This window comes from Lagopus muta, chromosome 6, assembly GCF_023343835.1.
Source record: "Lagopus muta isolate bLagMut1 chromosome 6, bLagMut1 primary, whole genome shotgun sequence".
Classification (NCBI taxonomy): Eukaryota; Metazoa; Chordata; class Aves; order Galliformes; family Phasianidae; genus Lagopus; species Lagopus muta.
The window spans coordinates 6871190-6888839 of record NC_064438.1 but is presented as its reverse complement, the minus strand read 5'-3'; the positions used below and the strand labels follow the sequence as shown (position 1 = coordinate 6888839).

General features: G+C 65.1%; 4 protein-coding genes across 5 annotated transcripts; 1 reads left to right on the top strand and 3 right to left on the bottom strand.

The window, feature by feature from the left end:
* Positions 1–79: 79 nt before the first annotated feature.
* Positions 80–3979, top strand: SSH3 (slingshot protein phosphatase 3). Its single transcript, XM_048948985.1, has 13 exons — positions 80–149; positions 430–467; positions 541–694; positions 1160–1278; positions 1343–1414; positions 1504–1569; positions 1791–2058; positions 2131–2259; positions 2327–2373; positions 2450–2596; positions 2893–3093; positions 3257–3500; positions 3606–3979. The coding sequence occupies exons 1-13, from the start codon at positions 96–98 to the stop codon at positions 3798–3800; spliced, it is 1734 nt and encodes a 577-aa protein (XP_048804942.1). The 5' UTR covers positions 80–95; the 3' UTR covers positions 3801–3979.
* Positions 3980–4079: 100 nt separating this feature from the next.
* Positions 4080–5131, bottom strand: POLD4 (DNA polymerase delta 4, accessory subunit). The gene is made up of 4 exons (XM_048948987.1): positions 5025–5131; positions 4653–4941; positions 4468–4579; positions 4080–4397 (listed from the first exon to the last, which is right to left on the bottom strand). Exons 2-4 carry the CDS (start codon positions 4936–4938, stop codon positions 4373–4375), a joined length of 423 nt encoding a protein of 140 aa, XP_048804944.1. The 5' UTR covers positions 4939–4941; positions 5025–5131; the 3' UTR covers positions 4080–4372.
* Positions 5132–5158: 27 nt separating this feature from the next.
* GLYATL3 (glycine-N-acyltransferase like 3) lies at positions 5159–7943 on the bottom strand. The gene is made up of 6 exons (XM_048948986.1): positions 7287–7943; positions 7138–7219; positions 6825–6932; positions 6633–6753; positions 6357–6477; positions 5159–5864 (listed from the first exon to the last, which is right to left on the bottom strand). Exons 2-6 carry the CDS (start codon positions 7213–7215, stop codon positions 5444–5446), a joined length of 849 nt encoding a protein of 282 aa, XP_048804943.1. The 5' UTR covers positions 7216–7219; positions 7287–7943; the 3' UTR covers positions 5159–5443.
* A 554-nt stretch (positions 7944–8497) lies between these two features.
* On the bottom strand, positions 8498–16147 carry CLCF1 (cardiotrophin like cytokine factor 1). 2 transcript variants are annotated; one of them, XM_048949095.1, is made up of 3 exons: positions 15734–16147; positions 10942–11108; positions 8498–9775 (listed from the first exon to the last, which is right to left on the bottom strand). In XM_048949095.1, exons 1-3 carry the CDS (start codon positions 15759–15761, stop codon positions 9284–9286), a joined length of 687 nt encoding a protein of 228 aa, XP_048805052.1. In that variant the 5' UTR covers positions 15762–16147; the 3' UTR covers positions 8498–9283. The 2 variants fall into 2 exon arrangements, with proteins under 2 accessions (XP_048805052.1, XP_048805051.1); XM_048949094.1 differs by lacking the exon at positions 15734–16147 and having other exon boundaries at positions 10942–11247.
* Between the last annotated feature and the right edge of the window lie 1503 nt (positions 16148–17650).

Sequence of the window (17650 nt, the reverse complement as noted above, 5' to 3'; positions counted from 1 at the left end):
CGACACCGGGCGGGGCGGGGCCGTGCCCGCTGCCCCTCCCGGGCCGTTCCGTGCCTGCTGCGGGCGGGGCCGTGACGGCGCTTCCTGGACGGGGCATGGCGTTGGTCACCGTGAGGCGGGCGCCGGGCTCCGCCGGGGTTCCCCCCGTGGTGAGTGGGCCGGGAGCGGGCTGGGAGCGCCGTCGAACGGGGAGGGTCGGAAGGTGTCGCCAGATCGGGCTGGGGAAGTCCCCGTTGTCGTCGTCGTCCCCCCACTCGCGAGCGCTTCACCCGGGGGAACGGGGTCGAGACCCCCTCCGAGCTGCCTGGAGCTCTCGGCCGGCAGCGGAACCCCCCTTGCCGTGCCCGTGCCGCAAACGGCGGAGGGTTCGCGTCGTGCCCGAGCCGCCGCCAGGTTGGCCGTGCTCACTCTCCCCGTCGTGCTTTGCAGGAGGACGATGCGCCCAGGCGCGGCCACCTGCAGCGGCGGTGAGATGGGGGCACCGGGGGCTAAGGGGTACGGGGCGGTGATCCCGTCCCGCTCACGTCCCTCCTGCCGCAGGCAGAGCTTCGCGCTGGTCCGGGGGGCCGCACTGCTGCTGCCTGCCGAGGAACCGCCAGCCTCCGGACCGTCCCCCGCCGTGCCCCCCGGGCGGCAGGAGAGGCACCTGCAGCTCATGATGCAGCTGCTGAGATCGCAGGACGCCATCCAGCTGGTGGGGTCTCCACCGCGATGGTGTGGGGTTGGGGACGGTGATGAGACGGGATGGGGAATGGGTTGGGGATGGGATGGGGACGGTGGCAGGGACAGGGGCAGTGTGGAAGGAGGATGCAGATGGGAATACAAATGGGATGGGGATGGCAAAAGGGACAGGATGGGATGAGGATATGTGTGCTGATGGTGATGGGAATGGGGACCGAATGAGGATGGAAATGAAACAGGATGGGAATGGGACAGGAGTGGAAGTGGGGGACAGGATATAGATAGTGATGGCAGTGGGGTTGGAATGTGTTGGGAAAGGGATGCAGATGATGATGGGGTGCGGATGAATTGGGGACAGGGACAAGACTGGGATGGGGTAGATGGAAATGGGATGGCAATAGCGATGGGGGTGTGCTGGGATCCAGCCTGGCCCAGCCCCTTGTCCGCCTGGGGACACCCACTCAGGCCCCAACCTCAGGCAGTGCGGCTGGAGTCAGCGCAGCCACAGCGGGTGCGGTACCTGCTGGTGGTGCGGCCAGAGGAGGAGGGCGCCGAGGGACAGACAGCACTGCTGGGAGTGGACTTCCCACACGAAGGGTGAGCGGGGCTGCGGGGTCAGGGGGACAGGTGATGATCACACTCTGACCCCTGCCTGCCCCAGGGCCGACTGCTGCACCCTGGGCATGGTGCTGCCCCTCTGGAGCAACACCCAGGTCTTCCTCGATGGTGATGGGTAAGGAGCGGGTGGGGTGGATGGGGTCTGCTGGAAGGGGCGCAGCAAGAGTGCCCACCCTGAGCCACGTGTGTCCCTGTGGTGCCCAGGGGGTTTAGTGTGACATCCGGGGGGCAGACGCGCATCTTCAAGCCCATCTCTATCCAGACCATGTGGTGAGTTGGCTGTGGGCATGGGGACGTGGGCACTGCCATGGGGATGGGGATGTGTGCATTACTGTTTTGGACAAGGGCTCAGGATGCAAGGGTGAGGGGCAGCGTCATGGGCACCATGACCAGAGACGAGTCGTGCTGGGCTCGAGGGGACGTGGTGCTGGGGAGGGGCTGGCATGGCTGCAGCCATGGAGCAGAATCAATGTACCAGTGCTTGTGTCCAGGGCCGTGCTGCAGGAGCTGCACCGTGCCTGCGAGCTGGCAGCCCAGGGTGGGCACATCCCAGGGGGCCCAGCGCTGGCCTGGGTGCAGGAGTACGCAGCAGCACTGGACTCGGAGCAGAGCTGCCTCAATGAATGGCTGGCCATGGCCGACTTGGAGTCCGTGCGGCCTGGCTTGCTGCTGCCCACAGAGCCAACAGAGCGCGCAGTGCGGGCACTGCTGCGGGACGTGCTGACATCTGCTGACCTGGAGAGCATCACCTCCAAGGAGGTGAGTGCCGGGGAGGACGAGGGGGGGACACAGGGGTCCCATCACCATCCCTCACCCCTTGGTGGGTGCCAGGTGAGGACAGAGCTGGAGCGGCGCATGGGGCACAGCTTGGAGCAGCACAAGGACTTCATTGACAACGAGATGCTGCTGGTGCTGGCGCAAATGGACCGGCCTTCACATGTCTTCCCACACATCTACCTGGTGGGCATGGGATGGGCTGTGGGGTACCGCTATTCCCACCCATCCCACAGCATCACCGCCATTGTAGGGCTCTGAGTGGAATGCAGCCAACCTGGAGGAGCTGCAGCAGAACTGGTGAGCATGGGTATGAGATGGCAGTGGTGGTGGGCAATGGGACATGCGTATGGCCTCAATGCTCGCTGCCCCACAGTGTGACCCACATCCTGAACGTGGCACGGGAGATTGACAACTTCTTCCCAGCACTGTTCAACTACATGAATGTGCGGGTATACGACGAAGAGACGGCCCAGCTGCTGCCCCACTGGAATGACACCTTCCTTTTCCTCTCTGACATCAAGTTAGTGGGAGCAGAGGGTGCTGTGGGGTGCCAGGGGGCATCTTGGTGGCTGGGAGCTTTGGGGACAGTGGGGGGGAAGAGGGGTCCTGGGGCACTGAGAATGACATGGCTGTGGGACAGGGGGGACGCTGGCGGCTTTGAGAGCACTGTGAGAACTGGAAGCAGGGGGAGGCACTGGGAGAACCGGAGGCCTTAGGAGCAGTGCGGGGCAGTGTCCTCGGAGCGCTGGGGACACAGGTGGCACTGGGAAGCCGCTGGGTCCCCAGGAGCTGCATCGCAGTGAGGTTACACGGCAGGGCTCGCGGGGGCCGGGCGTTGGTGCACTGCCGCATGGGGCTGAGCCGCTCGGCAGCCACAGTGCTGGCCTACGCCATGAAGGAGTTCGGGTGGTCCCTGGAGCGGGCGTTGCGCCACGTCCGGCGCTGCCGGCCCGGCGTGCAGCCCAACCCCGGCTTCATGCGCCAGCTCGACTTCTACCAGGGCATCCTGAACGCCAGGTGGGTACAGCGGGCCGGGCACGCTGCGGCCGCGCCCCTCTCGGGGGCGGTGGGCTGTAGGACGGCGTACCTGGGGGGGCAGGCGGGGTCCCACCCGCTCCGACGGCAGCAGCCGGGGCTCCGTGCGGACGGGGCTGCGGGTGACCGCGGTGCTCGTGTGCAGCCGGCACAGCAGCTTCTGGGAGCCGCAGGCGGCGGAACGGGCGCCGGAGCCGGAGGAAGCCGTGCCGTGGGACGACGGGGCTCTGCCCCCGTCCCCATCCGCGTCCTCACCGCCCCCCGAGGAGGACGGCAGGCCGGGGCTGGTGGGGGCCGCCCGGCGTCCCCGCATCTCCCTGTGTGCCGTCATGCGGAGCATCAGCCAGATGGAAACCCCCGAGAACCTCGGGGAGCCCCTGGGCGGGGAGGTGAGCGCTAGGGGGCGGGGGGCAGCGGGGCTGCAGGTGGGTGACGGTGGGTGTGGGGGGAACAGTGGAACGCACGGCTCCTTCTGGAGACTCCCGCTCCCACAGGTGTCCGAAGGCGGCCAGGGCCTGGGGGACACGGAGGGCTTGAAGGCGGCCCCCCTAGGACCGCGGCCCAGGTCCCGGCCGTGCCGCGTGGTTCGCCAGGCCAGCGTAGATGGAGACGGCGTACCTGCGGAGGAGCACAGCCCTACGGAAGGCTCCGCCCCCACCCGGGAGCCCGGCCCCCACGGCGCTCCGTAGCTCACGGGGGCACCGGGCAGAGCTCCCACGCGACAGCACTGCGAGGCGCGGCCTGGCTCTGATGGGGGCGGGGCCCGGGGAAACCACGCCGCTCTGTACGCACTTCGTGTCACCGCAGGGCCGCATCGCGCGGCACTGCCGCTATCACCAGCACTCACCGGCCAGAGAATAAACCTCGAAGAGGGATGGCGGCGATGTGCAGAGCTGTGCTGTCTGGGGGCGGTGGGACGGCACCGTCAGGAGGGCTCAGCGTGAGCACGTGACTGCGCCCCAGCCCCGCCGCCGCACACTACAATTCCCAGCAGGCCGTGCGCGCCGCCACCGGGCCCGCCCCGCTCTGTCGTTTGCGGGGCACGACGGGAAATGTAGTCGCGGCGCCGCGGCGCCATCTTACGAGCGACGCAGGCGGGCGCCTTCCCCAGTTGCCGTGGGAACCAGGCGCCGGCCTCGGCTCGAGCAATTAACGCAATTAGCGCACTCACTGCTTTATTCACCCAGCAGCGGCCGCCCGGGCTGCGGCGCTGCGTACCGGGACCTCGGCGTCGTACCGGAGCCGCCGTCTTGCCGTCCGCTCACAGACCGTACTCGTGCCACAGGCTGCGGGCACAGCGCACGGTCAGCCCGCCACCCCGCTCCGCCCCGCTCCCGCCCCGCTCCCGTCCCGCACCTGTACGTGACCGCAGGGTCGTCGCGGTGCTCCAGGAGGGCGTCGCGGATCGTGGCCGGCGGGTTGAGTCCCAGCGCCCGCGCCCGCTCCCAGCGCTGCAGCCGGGTGATGCCTGCGGGGGGAACGGCCGTGAGCGGCGGGGATGGGGTGAGGGGTGGGTTGGGGGTCGGTGTGCGACGGCTCACCGCTGCACGGCCCGTACTCCCAGGCCAGATCGAAGCGGCGCAACATCTCCAGCAGCTCTCGCGGGGCCTCGCGCGGCGGGGCAGAGGGGTCCCGGGCGTCGTCCTGCGCGGGGTGGGGGGGTGTCGGCGGGGCCGGGGTCGGCGGGGCCGGGGCCGGCGGGACCACCCGGTGGCGCCCCTCTCCGCCGCGCCGCCGCCGCGCTCCGCTCCGCTCTTTGCCGCCGGCGCGTGTCTGCGCGCGGTGCCGCCGCGGGAAGCTGTCGGTGATCCGTCCGGCGCGCTCCATAGCCTGCAGGACGGCGGCGGCGGCGGCTTCAGCCACGCACGTCTCCCCCCGGCCCCGCGTTCACCTCCCGCCGTCCCCCCGCTCACCCCCCGTCGCTTTCCCGTCCCCGTCCGGCAGCGCCGCCCGGCCGCCCTCCCGCCGCTGTCGTCCCGTGGGCAGCGGACGAGGCGGTTCGGTTTCGGTTTTGGTTCGGGTGTTTTTCTCTTTGCTTTGGGGGGTGTGGTTTCTCTTTAATCGTTTTTCTTGGTCTTTTTTTTGTTTTGTATTTTTTTGGCCGGTCGGGCCGTTCTGTCTCGGTTATTCTGTCGGGTCATTCATTGGCGCTTCGCTTTTTGCACCTTTTCGGTTGTTTACGTCGTTCACCATTGGTCGGTTGGTTCGTTGGTGTTTTTTTTTCTCAGTGTTTCTTTGCGAGTTGCTGTTTTTCGCTCGTTCCTTTTTTATTTTGCAGTCGGTTCTTTTCGGTTCGTTTGCTTTTATTCACACATTTCTCCCCGGGGGGCACTCAGGGCGCAGTCCGCGCCAGCGCAGGGTTGTGCAGCACGAAGCGGCACAGCCCCGGCAGCCGGATGTACCCCAAATTCTCTTGCAGCAGCTGCATCCCCCGGTTCCCTAAGGCCGTGTGGCCATACGACGGGAAGCCGCGGCCGTGCGCCCGCCGGGCAGCTATGATCGTCAGCGCCCGCATCAGTCCGCGGCCCCGCTGGGAGGGCACCGTGTAGCCGTGCGCTCCGGATGCAAAGCCGTCGCTCAGCACCCAGCTCACGAGATCCCCGGCCGAGTCCTGAAGGCATAGGTAGGGGAACCGGCGCAGCAGCTCCCCCAGGTAGCGCCGGCTCCACGCGTTCCCCCCGTATGCCCACGTTGAGTCCAGCAGCTCCACATGCGCCGGGCTCAGTGTGCCCAGCTGCAGGTCAGGGTCCAGCCTGCAAGGTGATGTTGGGTGTCGTGGGGAGGGGATGGGACAGGAGCCAGGGGGTGAGTGGGGGTGGGGTTGGGGACATGGATGGGACGGGTTAGCGTTAAGGTTATGGTTACAGTTAGGGTTAAGGTTAGGATGGGGACATAGCCATGGATTGGAATGGGACTGAGGCCTGACCATGGCTGGGGATGGGATGGCGCTGGGGACATGCGTGGGATGGAGCAGGGATGGGCTAGAGTTACCATTAGTTACATTTAGGATTGGCATTAGAATGATGACATGACCATGGATGGGTGTGAGATGGGGACAGGGCTTGAATGGCTGCTGGATGAGTTCTGGGACGTATATGGGATGGAGCAAGAATGAGCTCGGGAGAGGGCTGTGGACAGGAATGGGATGGGGTATAGGACAGGGACTGGAGTGGAAACAGGACAAGGACACAGAAGGGAATGGGAACAGGGATGGAGATACAGAAGGAGATGGGGCTGAGGCTCACTGTGGCTCTGGTAGAGTGCTGGTGTCAGTGTGCAGGTAGGTGTAGTACTCAGTCACCTCCAGGTCTACGCCCTTGGCCGATGCAATGTCCTGGGACACCGTCAGCACGCCATCCTGCAGCCCTGGGGACGGCAGCGGCAAGGGCTCTGCTCCCCTGTGTTCCCACACTGCCCTCCATGCCCCACACATTCCCAGCACCACCCGTTCCTGACACAACCACCCCCGCTCCCATCACTGCTCGTTCCTCCCATGTCCCCGTGGTTGTCCCCACAGCCACCGAAGATGTGGAAAGCGGAGTCCCAACGCAGGCAGCCCGGGCTCTCCAGCAGGGCGCGGTAGGCACCCACATCCCAGTAGAAGGCGCTGCACAGGTTCCTGTAGCTGTCATTCAGCGGCGCCTGTGGGGCGGGATGCTGAGCCCCTCCAACAAGGGCACGGGCCCCTCCCTCCCCACAGCCCCTCCGGCCACCTCTCCTCTCTGCCGCGCCAGCACAGCACCGAAGTTGGGCCAGGCATCCACTGCCACCTCGAAGTCCCCGGGGTTGCCACGGTTGATGTTCAGCACAGCCCCATACACCTGCAAAGCCCAGCACCATGCAGCCCAGCTGTGGCAAAGATGGGCTGCCCTTGAGCAGGTGGCAGAGCTCAGGCAGGTTGGGGTTGGCTGGGGCAGGCTCATGGTGCTCGAGAACGGCCCAGCAGATGTGTGCCCCGGGGGTGTCAGGGAGGGAACGGGGTGGCCCACGACCCCCATGGTGGAGGGGCAGCTGTGGGTGACTCACCGGCAGGGCACGAGGCAGGCTGCTGCGCAGGGCGGCCTCCAGGCGCTGCAAATGGGCCGGGCACGTCAGGATCTGCATGGCCCTGCCAGGGAGCCAACAGTGAGGGGACCCCTGAGCACCCCATCCCTGTCCCCATTGCCGTTACTCACCTTGTGGCTGCGGGTCCCTGTGGGCTGTGGGCAAGCAGTGATGGTGGTGTGTCCCAAGGCTGCCAGTGGCCGTCACGGGTGGGCGACTGCCCTTTGGACAGAGTGTTCCTGGGGGTGGTGATGGGCAGGGTCCATCCTGCCGGGCACAGGGCACGTGGCACCCTGCTGCCTCACAATTGGGATAGGGACCTGGGGGTCCCCATGCCCTCACTATGATGTTGACAGGGACACCCATAGCCCTGCTGTGATGGTGACAGGGTTGGCCGTGAACTGAGCCCTGGTTGCCATGGGGGTCACCGGTCCCATCACCACCAGGTGGTACAGGGGTCCAAGTCCCATACCCTGGTGGCACGTTGGTCGGCCCCCAATCTCATCTGTGTCTACACGGCACATTGATGCCCAGTCCTACCCCGGGTATCTCTGCCCCTACTCAGGGCATTAAGAACCCCCCACCTCCACCCTGGCACGTGGCAGGCTTCTATGGGGTGCTGCCGCCAAACCCCATCCTCAGTGGGGCTGTGGGGGCACAGAGGAAGCGGTGCTGACAGGCCCCTCCAGGCACGGCAGGGCCCACACAGCCGTGTCCCTATGGGCAGCTCTTCAGGGCCCCTCTGCGGGGGGACACGGGCCAGGGGGCAGAGGCACTGGAGAAAGGCTTTTATTTGTTAATACAAGAATAGATCTTCTGCAATAAATACCCTAATAAATAACATCTCCAATAAATAAACACGCATAGACGCACCGAGACGGCGGCCCTGGGGCTCTGCCCCGGCCCCGCCCCCAGAACAAGCCACGCCCCCAGGGCCAGTGGGCGGGACCCGCGGGTTGCTAGGCAACGGTGGTGACGGGGGCGGAGCTTCGGGCACCCAGCTGTGCTCCTGGCGGGGGGGGCGGGGCTTACTGCACTGGGGGCGGGGCCTATTCCTATGCAGGGGAGGGTTTGGTCCGTTCGTGGCGAAGCGGGGCTTACTGCTGCCGGGGGGCGGGCCAGGAGAGCGTGGCTCCCAGCCCTACAGGGTAATGGGTGGCACAGCGCGGCCACGGGGACGCCACGGTGTCACCACCCCTTGCGTCAGTGCACTGCAAGGTGACGGCAGGGCAGCACTGGCTGCAGTTGGGGGCAGGTGGCCGTCCCCCGAGGCACGGCAGGGTGATGAGACACCATGGGAACCCTCTGGGGCCGAGTGCCTGTCCCTTAAGGTACTGCGGGGCGATGTGGGGAGGTCTGTGGGTCTGGGAGCCCTGTCCCTTAGGATTTTGTGGTCAGGAGCCCCATCCATTAAGGCACGGTGGTGACGGGGGGATGCCGGGTAGCTTTGGTGGCACTTTGGGATCAAGATCACCATCCCTTGAGACCTAGAGGTGATGGTGGGGACATGGAGTGGCTTCAGTGGCACTTTGGTGAAGTGGGAATCCCATCTGTCAAGGCACGGCAATATGATGGTACGTATTTGGGGTGGTTCTGATGGCCCTTTGGGACAGACAGACCATCTGTTAAGGCACAGTGGTGACGTGGGAAAGCTACGATGGCACTTTGGGATCGGAAGACCGGTCCCTTAATGAACAGTGGTGATGCTGGGGATGTGGGGTGGCTTTGATGACACTCCGGGAATAGAAAAGGCATGGCATGGCTTTGGTGGCACTTCAGAGTCTGGAGCCCCACCTGTTAAATCAGTGGCGACAGTGGGGATGTGGAGTGGGTTTGGTGCCACTTTACAATGAGAAGACCTGTCCCTTAACACACAGTGGTGACGGAAGGGACTTGGAGTGGTTTTGGTGGCATTTTGGGATTGGGAACTCCATCTCTCTCAAGGCACAGTGAGGTGGTGAGGAATATGTGGGTGACTTTGGTAGCACTCTGGGGTCAGGATCCCCATCTGTTAAGGCCAAGTGGTGATGGTGGCTTCGGTGGCACTAAAGCGATCCCCATCCATGAAGGCCAAGTGGTGACGTGTGCGGCCACTGCTGTGGGGATGCCCTCAGCAGGGCGGGGGCCCTCAGAAGCCCCTGGCCTCGATGCGCAGTGTGACCACGGCTGGCGGCACCTTCTTCTTGAGGCGATTGAAGTCCTTGGCCGAGCGCCACAGCCACGTCTGCAGCTCCTTCAGCAGCCAGAAGTCATCCATCTTCTTCAGAAAGTCGTTGGGGGCTGCAGGGGTGCCAGAGGAGGGCGGGGGTCCGGCGGGGCCGGCGGGCAGCGGGTAGCCCAGGGAAGACATGACGCCGGCGATGCTGAGCACCAGGCCCTGCAGGCTGGAGCAGAAGTGGCCGAGGCGATGGCGCAGCTCCACCGTGCCCACCTGGCCGTCCAGGCCACGCAGATATTTCAGCAGGCGGCTGTAGGCCCGGTAGTTGGCTGCCAGGCGCGCATTGTCCGTCAGGCCCCGCCACAGGTCCAAGTCCACCGTGGCGCTGGGCACCCGCTCAGCCCGCGCCAGCCGCGGGGGGTTGAAGTCGGGCTCATTGAAGGGCGGGCCCAGGTAGTTCAGCTGCAAGGAGGGGAGGAGTTGACAGGGGGCCGACGTGTCCCCGGCACCCATGTCCCACACACCACCATCTCTGCGCCCAATGCCCAAGACACCCCAGGTCTCTGCGTTCCCCTGCACACCACGTCTCAAGTCTCCACGCCACCGTGTCTCCAGTCTCAGGGGGTCCCACTGCCCGCCACGTCCCAGGTCTCCATGCCCTCCATGTCCCTAGTTCCCCGTGTGCGCAACCACAGGTGTCCACAACCCAGGTCTCCATGTTCCCCAGGTACGGGTGCCCGATACCTCTCCTGTCCCCGTATTTCCCTGCACACCACATTCTCCTTTACAGAATTTTCCAGATCTCCACGACCTTCATGCCCCCAGTCCCCATGTCTCCCTGTATACAATATACCCCACATCCCAGACCTTCGTGTCCTCTACCTGGACGTGCCCACCGTGTCTCCCTGTCCCCATCTTACCCCTGGTTTCCACATTCCCCTGCCCACCATGTCCCTCAGTGCCATGCCCCCATGTCCCCATGTTCACCATGCTCCCCCACATCCCAGGTTTCCATATCCACATCCCCTACCTGGACGTGTCACCTTGTCCCCACTGTCCCCCTGGTTTCCATGTCCCCAAGTTCATCATGTCCCTGAGCACCATGGAGGTCCCCAGTCTTCCATGCACCCATATTCCAGGTGTCTGCACCCACATCTCCCACCTGCCCACCGCCTCTATGCATGAGGATGAGGCAACCAGGGGAGCTCAGCCAGAGCTCACCAGCAATGTGGAGACAGCAATTCCACCCTCACCATTCCCACAGCATGATCATCAGCAGCAAGGGGAGGCAGACCAGGGCAGAGACAGCAAAACCTCCACCTGGGCCGGTGCCACTGGCAGGCAAGGAGAGGTGGGGGGGAGGAGCCAGGGGTGTGAAGATGTTCACACCCTGTGCCAGGACCAGAGTCCAGGGCCTCCGGCACAGGGAGGCTCCCCTGGCCGCTGCCCTTGTCTGATGAGGCATTTCCTTGGCCTCCAGCATGGGTGGAAACACGCAGTCTCATGTATACAGGTGTACTCCCACTTACTCCCACTTATCCCCCAGTGCCGTGCCCTGGGGATGCTGGAGTCTCCCCAAGCTGGGGGGATGAGCAGTTTAAGGGAAGGGGCAGTGGTGAGCTACTCACATAAGTGCCGGCAAGGGTGCGGAGCTGGTGCTCCAGGTAGCGGGTCAGGTCGTAGGTCTTCTGGATGGACTGGCCAGCACCCAGCTCCTCCGTGCCGTTCAGTGCAGGCACCGCCGGCAGATTGCAGAGTGCGGCACACAAAAAGGCAAAGATCCCCCAAGAGTCTCCTGTGGGGACAAGGCACCTCAGAGAGGACCCTCCTGACAAAGGGACCGGGGGCACCCCAGTGCGGTGCGATGGCACCAAGGGTGCTGAGGATGCAGCAGTGCTCCAGTAACTCCACTGCCCACCCCACATCCCCTGGCTCCCCAGGGGGTGGAGACCAGGGTTTGCCTGCGGCACCTCCTCCACCCATGTGGTGACTGGGGTCGCCCTGCCCTTGGGCGCCGGCACAGCACTCCTGGGACCTCAGGACTCTGTGCTGCCAGTGTGCTCATCACCACCCTGCATATGGGGAAACTGAGGCAGGGAAGGGCTGGGCATGGAGTGGCAGCGCTCAGCACCCAGCACAGGGAACAAGGAGCAGTGCAGCAGGAGCCTCAGGGACACCATGTCGTCCCCACCAGTGCCACCATGCCCATCCGGCATGGCCTCTACTCTGTGCACTGCCGACCATGGGCTGCAGAAACAATCCTTTATATGGTCTCAAGTGAGTGCTGCTTGCTGTGCTCCCGCCGGGACGCCCGGGTTATATTTGGGAACGCCGAGTCACCTACCACCAATGCCGAAGCAGGCTTGGTTGCCTTCCTAAGCACAGCATGCCGGGCGCCCTGCAGGGCTGCAACAGCACATCTCATCCTCGTCCCTATCCCCATCCCTGCTCTGCTGGGAGCCAGGGGCCAGGCAGGGCTGAAGGCAGCTGGGCACAGGGCAACCTTTACTGAGGCCTCTGCTGGGAAGACCTCAGCTCAGCGTGGCACAGCCTGCAGTGGGCTCCCCAGGGAGGCAGGGGCGGCTGGGAGCCCTGCAGTGCCCTCGTGCGTCACCACTCCCCGTCAATTGCTGCTGGGAGGCTTGGGAAGTGAGGAGCAGCCAAGTCCTGGTGACGCACGTGGGCCCACGGGGACATCCCGGCTGCGGCAGCACCAGCTCCAGTGCGTGGCACGCGTCCCGGCTTTGCCCACCCAGCACCGGGCTCACAGTGGCGCATGATGCCCTGCGGGCACGCAGTGCACACAGCGGGATGTGCGTCACGCACACGCGGCACAGCGTGTATGGAAACACCATGGAGCAGTGCGCACCATGCAGGACGTCCCAGCCACGACGTGCCGCGCCATGCGCACGGCAGCACGCACACTGGTGACCACACGGGTGCCACTCCGTGCCTGCGGCTGTGCCATGCGAAGCTGCCTGTGCACGACCGGTCTGCGGGTCCCGGGATGGTGAGCGTGGTGTGCGATGCTGTGTGCGTGCGAGTGAGCGTGTGAGCGTGGGCTACGGGCGGCAGGGGGGCCGCGTGGCGCTGACTCACCCGCCCCCGGGTGTTTGCTTTGGCTCGGCCCCGGTGCGTCCAAGCCCGGCACAGGCACTCACAGCCCCGCGCGGCGCAGCAGGGCTGGCCGGACCCTCACCCACCACCAGCTCGGGTTTCCAGAGTGGGATTTACACCCGGCCCCAGGCACCGCGTGGCCAAGGCAAACAGAGCTGGGGGGGCTGGGAAAGGGAAGGAGACGGAGCTGGTAGCTCCTGGGCATTGATGAGGATGTGGGCACTGGGGCGTGGATAACCAGAGCTGGGCGACGGAAGGAATCTGCAACCGCGGCGGTGGCAATGACCCGACCGTGGCGCAGCCCTGCTCACTCAGCGGTGGCCTCACGGCCCCAGATGGTTCCCACAGTGGCACAGTCACACTCCCCTGCCCGTCTCTCGGGTGGAAAATGACTCAGCACCAGCGCAAGGCAGCGGCCGCGTTGCCCCTGTGCCAGAGGGAAGGAGGAGACCAGCACAGCTGGATCCCAGTGATGTCAAGAGAAAGAGCCCAAGGGTTTCAAAACCGTCCCTGGAGCGGGGCCAGGATGCTCCCAACCCACGTAAGCAAAGCACAGGGCAGCTCCAGGGCAGGTGGAGAGCTGAGGTGGCCCCCCTGGCAGCGCACGTCACCCCACGCACACGTGCCGGACACTGAGGGGGCCAACAACAAGCGTCAGCAGGACAGCTCATCCGACAGTATCCCTGTGCGTCACAGCAGGGAACGTCACCCGTGGGTGGCCTTGGAGGCGCGGAACAGTGCAGAGCTGTGAGCCCCCCCCCGCCAAGCAGACCCCCCATGAGCGACTGCTGCCATTGTGCAAGCTGAGCTGTTCCCCGGGCACGCAGTGGGCAGCGAGCTGCTGGGGTCAGGCGTGACCGCAAGCCGCAGGCGCCGCTTTCCCAAAAGCACTGAGCAAAGCAGAGTGTGGGCTGGGGAAAGGGGACCCCTGCCCCCTGAACCCAGGGAGCAGCTCTATCTGATGGGCTAGCGGCCAAGGGACAACAGAGCCCTGCACTGTGAGGTGGAACGGAGCTGGGATGTCCCAGCGTGAGCACGGCGCTGAGGAGAGGGGACCAAGCAGACAATGGCAGTGGCCTCGGCTGCCCCCAGCGTGGTTCTCCCCACACACCTTCGTGAGGATGGCGCTGACAGCAACACCTGCACCCTGCATCCCTGCAGTCCCCAAGTGCTGGCAGGAGAGAGGCACGCATCCTGCCCTCACTGCACTTCGACAGTCCTCGAAGCAAGTGGGGAGCAGGGGGGGGGCCCAGACCAATCGCAGCCCCAGCCACAGGGCTCTGTGCCATGCCCCCGCCCCGCTGCCTTACTGAGAGCAAAGCCGCATCCCTGATGGTGGCCAAGAATTGTGCAGGAGCACAGGGGTGCAGGGGGAGACCGGCTCCACACCCCCCTGGCCACGCATGTACTCGCAGCTCACACTGAATGTTTACATCCTGTCTCCTCCGAGTGTTTATAAATGCATCCGTGCATGGGAGACTCCAGCGAGGCCGTAATTAGCGGGGCCTGGATTTCCCATCTGGCCCCAGCCCGCAGCACTGTGTCACCCCCCTCCTGCCGGAGATGGGGGCTCAGCCCCTAATCCTGACCAGATCCCACACCTCGGCTGGCGCCCACCTGGATCCCAGCAGCACCAATGGTGGCAGAGCCCTGTGCGGCCCACCGGCACCCAGAGCCACCGGCACCCCATACCCGCACAGGCACTCAGTGTCCCTGCTGGCACCGCAGACGCCCAAACCCCTCCCGTGTCCCCAGCAGCGCCGAGGGCTGCGGAGCTGTGCTGGGAGCGGCAGCAGAGCCAGGGACAGCACAGCGCCAGAGGCAGCCTGGCCCCTCTCCGGCCTGCAGCGGAAACGGCTTGCGGGGCCAAGAGCGGGGGGACCGGGGGCTCCCCTGCGGGCAGCACGAGGTGCATGGGGTCACAGTTAAGGAGGCAGGCGGATAGTCCCGGTGCCAGCCCGTGTGGCAACACAGAGCCCCACGCCACCCCACACCCCCTGCCGCCTCTGGACGCGCTGCCATCGCTGCCAGCTTCCTCCGGCACCCTGTGCCGAGGGCACACCGGCAGAGGCAGGGCCGGCGGCTCCGGCAGGATCCCCGTGATCTGTGCCAGCCACACGTTCCCCAGCAGTGCCAGGTATGGGTGCACACCCGTCACCAGGGATGCCCAGAGCCGGCAGGGCTGGCATGCCGGACATCCCAGATGTGCCAGCACAGGCACACCTCCACATCCCTGCTGGGATGGGTCCATTGGCACTCCGTGGGCGCCCAAGGGGCTGTGGAGTTGGGCTCACTCTTACGGCTCGAGGCAGGTGGGCACAGGGCAGGGGGTGATTTATGGTGCACCGTGCCACTTAGCAGGGCATAAATCTTCCTCGGCGCAACCCTGTAAGCAGAGCCCTCTGCATTTCCCTTCGGAGGCTGCTGGCAGGCTGGGGCTAATGCAGCCCAGATGTGTGCAGGACCGTGCCCTCACGCCGCCTGCTAACGAGGCGCAGGGACACCGCTTCCCGGCAGCAGCACGGCAGCCCTGAGCCGTGTCTCCGGGCTGTCACTGGGCTGCTCTCGGCCTCGACCGTGGCAGCAGCTCTTGGTGCCGCCGGCCGTGCTGTGAGCGCAGGCCACGGCCGGCAGCCTCCCGGTGCCACTGGTTTGCCACCACCTCCACCATGTCGGGCCGGGATCAGGGAGCAGCGGGAGACCCCTGGCTACCAGCCCCGCTTTTCCAGCTCCCCCCAAATGGCTCCGGCTCCACGGGAGCCAGAACAAAACGTGGCCTCGGCCTCGTGTGCCCAGCCCCGGGGCCACCAGCGCCCACAGTCTGACCTTTTAAGGGTTGTTTCCCAACTTTTTCCCCGTCCTTTCCGTGCCCGGCAGCCCCGCTGCCCTTGGCTCCCCATGGCCCCAGGGTAACAAAGCCTTCTGGTGGCCGCAGGGAGCTCCGCAGGGGGGGGGAATTTCCTGGCACCCTGAAAGCGGCCACCACGTCCCACTGGGTATTGCCCTCTGTGGTGCCCGCCTGCCCCGCGAGTAAAACCCAAGCTTGGGGACTTTCCTTTTTCCTCCCCTCTGTCAGTCTCAGGTTTTAATTCTCCATGCTAAGCAGCGTTTCCCTGCCCGGTAATCACAAACATGCATGGAAAAGAGGCAACAAGAGAAAGGAGAAAAAAAAAAAAAGCCCCGAGAGCAGAGGGGGGAAAAGCCTTAAATCAATCCCGAAGCCAGACGGACGTTTGAATCAAACGGAGTTACAGTCGGCAGCAGTCGGCGCGGCGGACCCCCACCCCATGGCCCCGCTCTTACCTGGGGGCTCCCCAGCCACATTTAGCATAGTAGAGTCAGGGCGCGGGTCTGCAGGCGTGGGGAGCCCAGCAATGTGCTGCTGCAGCGCTCAGCCCCGCACCGATGGACACACGGCCGAGGTTGCTGCTCCGCTCTGCCCCGGCTCTCCTTTGGTTTTTTTTTTCCTCTCTCCCTATTTGTTTTGGTTTGTGTTTGCTTGAGTGTTAGGTGGCAGAAGCAGTCTGGGCAGCGTGTTTTTGGTGTGTGAGTGTGTGCACGGTTCGCACCACGCTCCGGCTCCCTTGCTTGCTGCCTTTCCCCCTTCCACCTCCCTTGATTTGCTCTTTTGATTGGTGTCCAGGAATGCAAGAATAAAAAAAACGCGAGCTTGCATACACCCTCTCTCCAAGCTGCTGCCTCTCTTTTTTTTTCTTTTTTTTTCTTCCCTCTTTTTTTTTTTTTTTTCTCCTCTCTCTCTCGAAATTCAAGTGTTAAGCAGAACCAGGTTGCTTTCAAGAATGTATTTGATGCAATTGGACACAAGAACGGGCTCCATTCATTCCCCTCCTTCTCCCCGAGACTCCCCCAGGGCTCCCCAGGCATGCTGGGGAGGCTGTGGCCACAGCAGGCTCCCCCAAGGCAGGGAGCAAAGCCCAAGTACTGGGGGTCTGCGGTAGACGGGGTGGGGGGGGGGGAGTGGCTCCCTCTCCACATCACCCCCCCAGGTGCTGGCTGCCTCTTGCCTTTTGTTAGTGGCCGCGATAGGGAGCAGGACAGGGTGGCGGGCGGGGGGCTGCTTCCTACCTGCTCGGAAATCCATGGGGGCAACCCAGGGGGTGGCAGCAGCACGGGGCTGGGGGGGGATCCCGCCCTCCGTACTGGGGGTGCCGTGGGGCTGCTCGCGCCGGGTCCGAGCTCCACACTCCCATTTGTCGGCCCTGCTCCCCACGGGGGCCCGGGGCCGGCAGGCCAGGGGCTGCGGGCTGCCTGAGTGCTCTCACCGCCTCGGAGAGGGGATGGCTCACGAGGGGGGGCGGGGGGTGCCAGGCAAGGGAGGGGGGGAGGCGGAGAGAGGCGGCGGAGGGGTGGAAAGGCGGCAGGGAGGGCGGGAAATAGGGGGACGGGGCAGCGCGGCTGGACAGGCACGGCTACGCGGACCACCGGCATAACTCTGCTTTCTTCTGCTGGCAGCTCAGGGGCAGAGGCAGGTGAGTGAGCCCCGGGGCGGAGCCCCTCGGGAAGCACTAAGCAGCGGGGCCAGCAGGTGACTGCAGCCAAGGGCAGCACACACAGCCCGGTAATTGCCCCGTGCACCAAGTGTCTTCCCGCTGCTCTCTGCCCCCACCCAGCATCTTCCCCGTGGGGCTGCCGGCTGCCAGCAGCCAGCGTGGAGGAGCAGCCCCAGGAAGGTGCAGCGCCGCTCTGGTTGCCACCGGCACGCAGCAAACAAGGGGGAATTTCATACTGGGGATGCGGGGCCGGCACCCCGGTGTGTACACGAAGCACTGGGTGCCAGGTGGAGACGCACGGCCAGGATGGACAGATAGAAGACAAGACCCTTGTGAACCACACACAGCAGTGCTGCTACACGTCCCCTCTGCAGCAGGGCAAAGCTTCGGCAGCCCCAGTGCTAAGGGGAATGTCCCCACCTCTGCCAGCTGCCCCAAAGCGTTGGGGAGTGCCCGGCAGGGCTGCAGCTGCAGGCACAAGCATGATACCGCTGCCCCTGCCCACGTGCCAGGGGATCCCAGGGACTCGCCCCACAGCATCGGGGAGCTGCTCACCTCCCCCTGGCCACCAGGACAGAGCTGCTTGCTGACACACTGTGCTCTGGCTGCGTGTTTTCCCCCTCAGCCTTCAGACTCCTGGAATGCAGGTTCAGGAGAGCCGTGCCCCTGCCCACGGCCACGGCACCGGCAGCCACTTCGCCCTCGCCTC

What these genes read in the sequence shown, in the direction of transcription:
- SSH3 (XM_048948985.1), top strand. Translation starts at nt 96, where the DNA reads ATGGCGTTGGTCACCGTGAGGCGGGCGCCGGGCTCCGCCGGGGTTCCC. An exon ending in CCGCCGGGGTTCCCCCCGTG is followed by an intron (nt 150 to 429) that starts GTGAGTGGGCCG and finishes CGTGCTTTGCAG; the next exon opens with GAGGACGATGCGCCCAGGCG. An exon ending in AGAGCATCACCTCCAAGGAG is followed by an intron (nt 2,059 to 2,130) that starts GTGAGTGCCGGG and finishes GGTGGGTGCCAG; the next exon opens with GTGAGGACAGAGCTGGAGCG.
- POLD4 (XM_048948987.1), bottom strand. Translation starts at nt 4,938, where the DNA reads ATGGAGCGCGCCGGACGGATCACCGACAGCTTCCCGCGGCGGCACCGC. An exon ending in GGAGTACGGGCCGTGCAGCG is followed by an intron (nt 4,580 to 4,652) that starts GTGAGCCGTCGC and finishes TTCCCCCCGCAG; the next exon opens with GCATCACCCGGCTGCAGCGC. An exon ending in GACCCTGCGGTCACGTACAG is followed by an intron (nt 4,398 to 4,467) that starts GTGCGGGACGGG and finishes CTGTGCCCGCAG; the next exon opens with CCTGTGGCACGAGTACGGTC.
- GLYATL3 (XM_048948986.1), bottom strand. Translation starts at nt 7,215, where the DNA reads ATGCAGATCCTGACGTGCCCGGCCCATTTGCAGCGCCTGGAGGCCGCC. An exon ending in CTCCGCTTTCCACATCTTCG is followed by an intron (nt 6,478 to 6,632) that starts GTGGCTGTGGGG and finishes TGCCGTCCCCAG; the next exon opens with GGCTGCAGGATGGCGTGCTG. An exon ending in AGCACTCTACCAGAGCCACA is followed by an intron (nt 5,865 to 6,356) that starts GTGAGCCTCAGC and finishes ATCACCTTGCAG; the next exon opens with GCTGGACCCTGACCTGCAGC.
- CLCF1 (XM_048949094.1), bottom strand. Translation starts at nt 11,238, where the DNA reads ATGTGGGGTGGGCAGTGGAGTTACTGGAGCACTGCTGCATCCTCAGCA. An exon ending in GCACCCTTGCCGGCACTTAT is followed by an intron (nt 9,776 to 10,941) that starts GTGAGTAGCTCA and finishes CCCTCCTTGCAG; the next exon opens with CTGAACTACCTGGGCCCGCC.